Here is an 11,313-nt window from a genome sequence, read left to right as displayed (position 1 = left end):
TTGTGATAGCTAGACAGTGCTAATTATTCGCCCACACACTCTATAACCGTTGTGGTAAAACGATGTCGTCACCCGCCCACAAAATAAAACCAATAATGATCTAGGGACACCTGCCCCTAATCACCGATAGTAATCATCCTAATAGCTGCCAGTGAACGACATCCGAACACACACACCATCTAAGAGAGGTAGCTAGTCAATACTAAACACTCGCCCACACACACTCGACAACAACATCACTAAACTCACACTCTCACACTTTCAGCTGGGTACAGGCTCTAATACCATTTTGTAACGCTCTGAATTTTCTAAGTAAAATTCTCAATTTATTTAAATCAAAATACTTCAATATTACACTCAAGATCTCAAAAGAAATAAATACACTTTATTGGTACACAATCAATTCCTCAAAAACAAATAAAATATACATCATCTCTAAATAAATTAAATAATCCTCAACGCCAACTCTTCCATCTAAGCCCGCCACTAGCAATTCACGGTACCTGAAACTGGAAGGGAGTGAGACAAAAATTCCAGTAAAAAAAACTATAACAAGAATCTCAAAGGGTTTCATGAAAATTAGCTTCACAAAATAATATATATACTTTTAAACAAAATAACATATATGCAATTTGAACTAAAAGAGCAATCACAAAATATTTTAAATAAAATCACCCAGACAATTCAAGATATAAAGAACTCTACGCTGTAAAATAATTAAATCATCATTGGACCATCAAGCTTCAGCTCCCTGGAACTCTCGGCTCACTCTGTGTCTACACTTCTCTCTCACACTAAACTTGCTCCATATTTTTCCTCTCTGTTTTGCTTGCCAAACTACCAATATATATAAAGAAATTTGCACCGACACTAAATATCACAAACAAATATCAGCGGACAAAAATCATCTAATTGCAAACCAAATATCTACTGGGTCCCGCCACCCATGCTTTACTCTTTTATCTTATCAATTTTGCTTCATTCATCTAAACCTAAAACAGGACATTACCAATCAACAACCTCAGCCACGTTAATTAGACTAAAAGAAATGAATTTTGGCAAAGGAATATCCCAGTGGGCCCGCCATCATTACCATTAAAATTCTCATTTTTTTCCTTCTCTTCAGCCGTCCATTTGCTTCCTATCTTCAATAGATGCTAAAAATATATACTAACACAACAAAAACCAAATCAACTTTCCTAACATTCAAGTGGGCCCGCCAAACAACATCATTACGAATTCATTTTCCTCCTCAATTCGGCAGACTGCTCACATGACCTCTTCATTGTCCAATTTTGCTGCACCAAACAGCCAATAGATGAAACTTATATATATATATATATATATTTAATTGAAAAATAAAATCCAATCAACCCATTAATACTCCCTCTCAAATCTCAGGGCTGGAGCTCCTTCTATCTGAGCTCACTTTAAAAAATATATTTCATATGGAACAATTTAAATCAAACCTATTAAATCTCAACGGGATAAATCACTAATTTCAGACCCAATATCTCAAATAATCAATCTATAAAAATTAGAAATCAAGAATTAAATTTAATTTTAACTCTTAAAAATTCGAGTTGTCACATCCAGACTGTCAAATTTTAGGCTAAATTCTTCTTTTTTGACAGTTATCAAATCTCTCTCTTTTCGTTTCGTCTCTTCAAACAATATTTCTTACCATCTTAACTTGAACAAAAAAAAAAAAAAAAACTTTCGATTTTTAAAGTATGGTTACAACTACATATCATATATCATATTCATATATATTATATCATATGTATAATTTTTTTTTTTTTGGAAAGTAAATATGTGTATTTATTTATTTATTTGATTATATTGTTCTTCAAAGTCTTTAAAAAAATTTCAAAAAGATATTAAAGAGAGAAATAGAAGGAGAAAAAGAAAGAAAGGAGAGAGAAGGGATGAGAGGAAAAGAGAAGGGAGTGGCTTAGTTGGACAGGCCACAGGCAATGTAATTTCTGTCAAATTAATAGGTCAAATACTTCGATTGAAATATCATTATCCATATATATATATATACACACATATTTATAAGATCAAAATTTACATGACATGGCTAATTACAATGGTGCCTCCAATCAAATCTTCTCCTCTTGATGAGTATGATTAAATGGGCAAAGCCCTTGAAGTTTTACTGTACTTGTTCACATCAAAACCCTTTTACTTGATAACGTATAAATATATATATATATAATATTCTCTCTATGCATGTATATATAGCTTAAAGAGCCAATAATTATTGAATTGTTTGAAAGTGAAAGAAAAAACAAAATAAAATCCGTCTACCATTTTGCCACTCACAAGATACTATAATTTATTCTAATTCTTATAACAAAATCCCCAAACAATCGCTTCACAGATTATGACATAAATTTTATTTAGAAATTGAATTGTTTACTGAAAGAGGAAACAAAAAGGTTCTACTTTTTTATACAAAGAGGAACTATAATTTGAATGACTGCAAATAGAAGTGTCATAATAGAAATTTGAAGATTGAGGAGAGTCATTGGGTTTCTCAGATGATACCACAGTTCTCCCTTGTAACTTCTCCACGCTCTTTTTCCAGAAGGTGATGTACAGTAATCATTCACTTTCTTGAAAATTCCGGAATAGCAGAAACTTTTAGGATTGATGGTGACACTAGAGCAGAGCTTGTTGAACATGTCCGACATTGCTTCATCACTGGCTAGCCTGTTTTCAAGGACTTTGTAGTTGCACAGTTGTTCAGCATCCTTTTCAGTATCAACCAGGCAATCCATCAAAGTGGCATAATCTGTGACATATTTTTCATGAAGATTTTGGTGATATTGCTCGTGTGCAATAAGATTTCTGAAAAGGCACTCTGTTTGAACGTCAACCATCAGTGGCGGGATTTTCATAACCCCATCTTCGAACCTTATATTAAACAGTGAGACATTATCCCCTGCTTTTTCGAAAAGTACCCCTTCTCTTTGGAGCTTTATGGTACATCCTATGAATTGCCCTTTATATCTTAGATAATATGGATCATTTTCATAGGACACCATGTCCAAAGGAGGAGTCAAACTTTGATGTACAAGGTCCAGTAGATGATCAACATTATCTGATGACAGATCGGTTCTCAAACAACTGTATGGTAAGCTTATAAAGCTTAAGGCCATGTGAACTATGTCCATCTCATCATCAGGAAGCTTGGTCATGTCGAACAGCTCAACGAGAATAAAGAATGGCAGTTGATTTTCAAATAAAAGCAGATCACGTTGTAAAATATATATCATCCTATCCATTTTGAAGATAGGGTCATCTTCGATTACTAGTTCTTTCATATTAAACTTGCGGAATAATTCAATGATAAAGCAACCATCAAGAAGCATCATTTCCACCAATTCATCTTGGTTTGGTTTGATGTCTTCTGCATAACATCTACGAACTCTTTCTTCGAGTGTTTTTAACTTCGCTCTTAACTTCCTAAGGAATATTTCCCCACTCGGCTCATTTCTTCGATTAAGAAGTTCTTGTAGGTATCGAGATTTATGTTCTTTCATCATTATTAAATTCTCTTTGCCATGGTGGTAAGGTCCAATGGCCAGCATTACTGGCTCGTATGCCTTCTCATTTACTCTGCGTAGTAGATCATCGACTTTAAAGATGCGTGACTTCAAGGATGTACGAAATGAAGGAAAAAGTTCAATATTGTCAATCGGAATTGAGATATTATTGAACTTTTGTTCAGACATCTTTTATCTCCAAAAACTAGTAGAACTTGCTGCACCAAAGAAATTACCATTTATTCTACTAGAAAGTACAGTTCATATGCCCAAAATCAGTACAAATTATGCCATAGTTACCATAGGGTTGTAGTTTAGTGGTATTAATTTTCTAGTATCCCAAAGTGAAAAGAGTGAGAATTGAGTTTTTTCTTGTAGAAGGCAAAACTGCGCCATGGTTAAACAATTAAAAAATTTCACCAAACGGTAGTTTAGGCTTTTAGCTTCTTTTGGGATGGAAGATGTCAAAAATAATTTTAGGGTTAAATAAATTAATCTTTCCTTATATTTGTGCAAATTACACTCGTGACACCTTTGCAAGATATGACGAAAACTGTTCCGAGGTTTGGTCACTTGTAACAAATACCCCTTGGTCCAAAAAGAACTGTTAATTTAATAAAATAAAATAAATTAAAAAATTGCATGATCTTTCCAAAATGCCCTTTGACCTATTGGAAAAGACCTTATTACCTTTATAATGCCATTTAAAAAAAAAAATTATTATAACTTTCATGGACAAGCCTACCCTTTCCTCTCCACCAGTATTGTCATCACTCCTCTCTTTCTTTCCATTTTGAAATATCCTGCTGTTGTGATTTCAATTGAAAAATGTGGGTGAAATCGCGCATGAAGTTTGATGGAAAGAAATTCATCCAACAAGATATCTCAAAACATCGACACAGCTTCGGGTACGACACCACCGCGGACTCTGGTTTTGAGTGAGGCTGTAGGGTTTCGGTCTGAACGATGTTCCAGTGAAATTTCTGAGTTGAATGACCTTCCGATTCAATCATATAATTCTATAATCTGAAGGTGGGATGCGATTTTGGGGGACGAGAGAGAGAGAGAGATTGATTGGGGAGGAGGTGTGAAAATTGATGGTACGTAGTGTACGGATGAGAATGTGTTCGTTGACGTTGATGATGACCGGAACTCCCGGTAACCATAGCAGTGGGTGGTGTTCTGGTCAATCTCTCACTGGGTCTCAGGGACAAGTGTTCTGGTTAAAAATGAAATCCTTTTATCTAGTGATACATAACTCCTACTTCCAAAAGCTCAAGCTCAATCACAATTAACACTCATCGATTATTGTTTTTACTAGTAAAAGTAATTGTTATTATTGTCATTCTATCTGTACACTTCATATATACAGGCAACTAGTTAGATTGTGTGTGCGTGTGAGAGAGAGAATGCACTTAAAAAAATGGAGCAACTTACTTGTTAAAAGCTTCAATTCTGGATCATCAGCTAGTTGTATCTTCTAAACCAGATGCCTTTTGATTTCCTCTCTATGATTGAATTAGAAAATAGAGGAGGCGTAGTAGTACCAGTCTATTCAGTCGTTTTGGAAGGAAGTGGGTGTGTGAGTTGGAATTCCATTGTCTCGCAGAAAAGTCAGTTTTGGCGGCCCGTTTCAATAGTACCTAGAAATAATTTGCTTGTACAGAGGTCATTTGCTGTCTTGACTCGTGAAAGGATGAGTCAACGACCATGTAAATAGATATCTAACACCCCATTCGCGTCGATTGAAGACTTCAATCTCAGTTTTTTATTTAGATAAATAAAAAACAAAAAGATGATATCACTAGGTTGAGGACTAGTTTGCATAGTTTTTGCTTTTGTTTACGCCCAAAAAATTAAAAATAAATAGATAAAGATGATTGTTTTTAGGACACGGTTGGAATTGTTTTTTCCCACGTCAAATATGGAGCGGCATACTTGGAATTTCAAAATTTTCATTAAACCAGTAAAACAACTTTCCATGTTTTTAAAAAACACTATTTTAAGAGTCAAAACTCTTTTTAAAAACATAAAACAAATTAGTTAAATACTATTCAAAACAATTTTCAACTCCCAAAAAATAAATAAATAAATAAATAAAAATAAAAATAAAAAAACCAATGTTCGGAGAGCTCATCCAAACAAGCTGTATGCCTTTGGTATAAGAAAAACAGTAATGATACTCTATCCGATCAAATTAGCCGATTACTAGTCCGAATGTCATGTGGCTGTCCACCTCATCACTTCGTGGAAAATTTCTTTGTGTAGAAGGAAGAGAACATGAAAAGTTCATTATGAAGTAGATGCGCTTTCTCTTTATCTATGTCAATGGGGTTACTTTGTACGATACTCATTCCTTCAATCTTTTTACATGTTCTATCTTCTTTTTTTTCTCCAACCCTCTTCTGTCTCTCTCCACTAGACCCATCATCACCTCCTCACTGAGTACGGCCTCCCAAAGGATCTCCTCCCAAATGCTGTGAAGTCCTACCCTCTCCTCTAATGCCATGTTAATCATCCAACTTCCTATTACGTTCAATTTGATGAGCTTGTTTGCTATAACAAGATAATCAAAGGAAAGCTCAGTTATGGGTTGGTTCAGATGTTTCGGCTATTTAAGCCAAGAAGTTATTCTTATGGGTGTCTTTGACTGGAATCAATGTTGATTTCAAATTAGGGGTAGTTCTTGTGTGTGTCCTTAACTGGAATCAGTGTCGATCTCAAATTAGGGATGATTGAGTTTCCATTGAGGCTTTATGGGAGAAGTTGTCGACAAATCGAGCTGTTTGAGAGTAACTATTTGCAAGAACAAGGATGTCACGAGTAACACCCAGAATAAATTTAAGAATGCGGCTGCTGCAAATGGTGGTAACATCTTCAACAGTGTGAACGATCATGCTGTGACACATAAATGGCATTGCCAAACTATGTGTTCAGGCTACAGGCCACCCAGTTGAGATTGTGCATTGTGATCCCAAAGTTGTTGCCACTGGTTGTGTAATAAGTCAATGCCACATAACTGATGCTTGAACTTCCCTTTCACCCATTTTATGTAATATAAATGTGATGCAATTTTGTGATTCAGTCTCATGTATTTGCTGGATATATCAATTTTGATTATTTAGAGTAGTACAATGAAATGGTAGTATTGGTTTTGAAGTGTATGAAAATATATCATTTATCTACACCTCAAGGATTAGAAAGTAAAAAAGTTCATATATTATTGTTTCGCAAAGCCAGATTTGTGCTGGTAAAATTTGTGTAATTGTACAGTTGACCTTGCATCAATTCTCTATTTGAGGTAGAACATCTTCTTCAACTGTTCATTTGAAAATGATGCCAAATTTCTGAAGTCCTCTTATCTACATGCAGAGATTCAGTTAATGTCATGGCTCTGAACAGAACACCAAGAAAGTTGCTGAAAATTTCCAGTACCCCACCTTCCATGTAGGAGCCTTGGCTCCTACCTGTAGGCTTCTAATTCTCTTAATTTTTCTACCATGCTCTTTTCTTGAACGCCATCCTCCCCAATTTATAGTAAAATAAAAATAAAAATAGTCAACACCAACGTTGAGAAGGTGCAAGAAAATAAATTCCATTGCCATTTAAAACACTAACAATTAATCATGACCTGGCCAATACATGCACCTACTACAGTTGAAACTTCAAAAAATGCTATAATCTTGTGACTATGGGTAGTATATGGCTAATGTATCTTTATTCTGCATAAATTCACACTCCAAAATCAATGTTGATTCAATTGCATGTCATATGCCAAATACTATATCATAATTGGAGAAGGGCATATGTTTTTAATGAACAGATAAAAGAAATTAAGGAAAAGTATAAAAAAGAGACACATAAATAGCTCCATAAATAAGCTTTCAGCTCACGAATTCAAAACAAAATATCATTTATAGTTTATGTCTCAAAAGTTTCGAAGGACTTAAGATCACGAAAGTACATTAGTCACCACAATCATGTCCGATCAAGAATTCAAACAAACATAATCTTAGTTATATTATAAGTGTCTCATAAGATTTAAATAACTAACTTAATATTAAGAAAGTAAATCTGTCACCACAAACTACAAAAGAAAAAAGGAAGGGAAAAAACAAAGAAGAAGAAAAAACAGCAAAAATGAAGAAAGAAACAGCAGCTGGTGGAGTATCTCATGCCAGAGACGGAGCAAAAAATAAAATAAAATTCACGGGGGCAGTGTACACTAAATACATATTTACATAATAATGTATATACATATAAATAAGTGTTTATGGAGTATGTATATAACATTAAATTTTCAAATGTGTAAGAACCTGCAAAGCATTAAAAATAAAGTACATTTAGATAAAATAAAATCATTTGATAACTACTTACATCTCATAAAATTATACCATAAATACTAAATCTTAGGCTCCAAATTGTTTTCACTTGTAAAAGAACAATCATAAGCTGAAGTGGTGAAGCCGAATCTTTCAAGATGCTGTAAAGCATAATGCGTTGTATACAAAATTTTCAAAATTGTGGCATAAAAAGGCAAACAAAATAATTAACAAGTGAAAGTATAAACCTGTAGAAGTTGATCCGAGCTAAGATTGTGCACGAGTGAATTACTCGTAAACATGTTGTTGAGAATTTTGAAGATTTTAAAGCTCCTTTTGGGTTTGAATAGTTTTTAATAATCATTATTTATTGTATTTCTTTGTTTGAAATTTTGATGTTACTTATATGGAATTAATTTACAATTATTTACAGCAACCGTTTGGTTTGTTGGGGAGGCCTATATATAAGGCAAGGAGATGCACACTCCTAGAATACGATCAAACCTAACTCTTCTACCATATATTTGCTTATTACCTTTTGTGATATCTCTACAATATATATTTCTCTGTTTACTTTTCATATATTATACCATTTCAGGCAATTCGACATTAGAGACTTGGTTCACACCATCTTCCTTCGGACGTGCCTGAATACTTGTAAACTAAGTCTTTACTATTCTTTGTTTACGACTCTTTTCTAACTCACTTATAAATAGATGTGGGTATTTGTAAACATGATTAAGAAAGTTCATAATAAAAAGTGATATAGCCCTTTTGGCTTTGTCTGACGTGGATGTAAGCCCTAGTGGCTAAACCACGTTGTATTCACGTATTGTTCTATCTTATTTCTCTCTTCAATTTTTTATATATTTTAACATGGTATCAGAGCAGGTTTATTGTACCTTATTCTAGATCATTCTTCCGCACAATTCATCTTGATTGATTTTCTCTCCATTATCAAATTGTTAGGCAAAATTTGTTGATTTTTTGCCATCATTTTGCATCATTTCGTGTATTTCTTCTTCATGTCAACTGAATAGTGATATCTTCAAAGGAGTCTCTTCATGACCATATCATCAAAGGGAGCCTCTATACCAAATATCATCACATATTTTCATCTTGTTATTGCTGTAGAGTTATTTTTTGTATGCTTAAATGCATATTGTTGGCTATATACCGAATTTCTGATGAAGTGCTCAGAATCATGTTCTTTACTCTTGCAGACCTTATGTTCACTTGCATATATCTTCACCAAATCATTGGAAAAAGATCTATTTCATGATTTTGATATGCAAGCTCGACGTTATTTTCATACACATTCCACCTTGAGGACACGACCATGGATTACGATCTTGATCCGATCCACAACGAACGGCGGTCATGAACGGCCTGAGACAGCAACATACCGGTCACGAACGGCCTGAGATAACGAACGGCTGGCACAACACTCCTCGAACCCAGTTCCACGGCCACAGCCCGATCTTGATTCGACCCACAGTGAACGGCGAGCACGACAGTCCGAGCTCTACAACGCCGCCTTTGTGGTGATGGTGACTAGTGAACGTTGTTGTGGAACATCGTGAAGTTATAGAGGGTCGCCGCCATTTTGAGCTCGCCACATTGCGATAGTCGTCTCTCATGTTCTCTGTTATATATACATGTATATATATATATATTTACACACATATATATATACCTCTATGTGTGCAAATATATGTGTGATGTATATGATGGGTCTGTGCACAAATATGCATCTGATGTATATGATGGATGTGTCTGCAATATGTATGTGATGGAAGGAAGAGAGAAGAGGTGGCGGCAGTATGGTAATTTTGTTTCAAACAGTGAAAGGTTATTTTGGGCAACAAGTTAAAGTGAACAGTGCGTCATTAATTTAGTCAACTATATTTTTTTGAAACTATGGTACTTTGACTACATAATAATATAAAGGGTTAAATGCAAAATACTCCCCTGGACTATTAGAGTTTTGCAACTAACCCCCCTGAACTACAAAAAAAAAAAAAAAAAAAAAAAAAAAAAAAAAAAAACCTCCTGAACTATGATTTTGTTGCAATTTACCCCACTCAGGTACAGAAAAAAGTAAAAGACCTTGCTACCCTTATAATAAAACATGGCAGAGTTTTAAACTATATACAATTATGTTGCTGACTTGGAATGTAAAATCTCAAGGACCAATAAATTTCATTGTTTCAAGTTGACCTGTTTTAGAGACAGAAAGAGAAGCGAAAAAGGGTGTAGGGTAATAGGGAGGAAGGTGAAAAAGTGCTTGAAACATCTGGATTTCTTATTCGGTTGGGTATAGAGGTTTATCTGGATTGAAAACGGAGGAACTGCACAGTGGTGGAGATGGAATGGACTAGCGGTGAAATGGCGGCAGCGGCGGTGGGGAAGAAATGTAGCGGTGAGCTCGACGGGCTGGCTCGGCCGTGGATGACTCGGTAGACAATTTGGTATTTTCATATATGAAAGGATATTATTGTCCAAAAAGTCAGTTTGTCTGTCGCGTGATTCTCACGCGCTCATTTTTGAACGGTCGGTCACCGGATGGAGTGATCTGCAACTTTTTTGTATAGTTGAAGGGGTTTCTTGTATTTTTGGTAGTTCAGGGGGTTAGTTGCAGGTTTCCCCATCGTTCAGGGTTTTTTTTTTTTTTTTTGCATTTTACCCAAATATAAATATAGGCTCATAAGTACATTTATATATAAAAATCCCTAAAATAAAATTGAAAAGAAAAACAGTTGCATTTCCAAAATTTACGCAGTCTCCATTTATATATATGACGGAGTTCCCATTCCTTTCCTTCCCAGTGTGAAGATGCAAGAAATCTCCCTCACTATATTAGGAAAATGCTTTCTTACACTTCACACAATCTGCCTCTTTCCATCTCTCTAACTTCTTTTTATAGAAGTGTACATTTGCCCTAATAACTCTCCCAAAACTCTCAAACCTGGGTCTATCTTCAGTGGATCTTATCTTTGGGCCTGGAGGTGGTTGAATAAAGTTTTGGGCCTGGTGGGTCGTTTAGAAAGTGGATCGACGACCCAATAATGTTCTGGACCGAGTGAACCGGCCCAAAGATGGTCCGGTCCACTTTCTGCTCCTTCACCGTGATTTTCACATTCCTGTCATACTACTCAAAACCATGATCACTTCATCTCCAAGATTGCCTCCTGGGCCATGGAAGCTACCTCTAATAGAAAACCTTCACCAATTTGTTGGATCTCTTTTATTTATTTATTATCTATATGAATTCAAGAGAAAGAGATTTTACTCAGCAATTGGTAGGTTTCATCCACCGTCTATCAACGTATTCATCTTGTTTTTCATTTTTTGTTCTCTTATAAATTCACATCTTAGTTTATTTATTTATGTTGTATTTAAAATTTTCTGAGCGTGTCAGACGCACCATAGTCTAA

General features: G+C 35.0%; 1 protein-coding gene and 1 long non-coding RNA gene across 3 annotated transcripts; both read right to left on the bottom strand.

The window, feature by feature from the left end:
- Positions 1 to 365: 365 nt before the first annotated feature.
- On the bottom strand, positions 366 to 816 carry LOC132300397 (uncharacterized). Its single transcript, XR_009480423.1, has 2 exons — positions 706 to 816; positions 366 to 509 (listed from the first exon to the last, which is right to left on the bottom strand). It is a non-coding gene; the product is annotated as an uncharacterized LOC132300397 (long non-coding RNA).
- A 1,571-nt stretch (positions 817 to 2,387) lies between these two features.
- Positions 2,388 to 5,233, bottom strand: LOC132299463 (UPF0481 protein At3g47200-like). Of its 2 annotated transcripts, none has more exons than XM_059796103.1 (2): positions 4,992 to 5,233; positions 2,388 to 3,768 (listed from the first exon to the last, which is right to left on the bottom strand). In XM_059796103.1, the coding sequence occupies exon 2, from the start codon at positions 3,741 to 3,743 to the stop codon at positions 2,448 to 2,450; it is 1,296 nt and encodes a 431-aa protein (XP_059652086.1). In that variant the 5' UTR covers positions 3,744 to 3,768; positions 4,992 to 5,233; the 3' UTR covers positions 2,388 to 2,447. The 2 variants fall into 2 exon arrangements, with proteins under 2 accessions (XP_059652086.1, XP_059652078.1); XM_059796095.1 differs by having other exon boundaries at positions 2,388 to 3,772; positions 4,992 to 5,232.
- Between the last annotated feature and the right edge of the window lie 6,080 nt (positions 5,234 to 11,313).

This window comes from Cornus florida, unplaced genomic scaffold (genome assembly GCF_030987335.1).
Source record: "Cornus florida cultivar Cherokee Brave unplaced genomic scaffold, ASM3098733v1 CherokeeBrave_3.0.0_Hap2_Chr01, whole genome shotgun sequence".
NCBI classification, from domain to species: Eukaryota; Viridiplantae; Streptophyta; class Magnoliopsida; order Cornales; family Cornaceae; genus Cornus; species Cornus florida.
Note: the sequence above shows the minus strand (reverse complement) of the source record. Positions and strands in the feature narration are given on the sequence as shown.

Excerpts from the sequence above, each read along its gene's own strand:
- LOC132299463 (XM_059796103.1), bottom strand. The coding sequence starts at position 3,743 with ATGTCTGAACAAAAGTTCAATAATATCTCAATTCCGATTGACAATATT.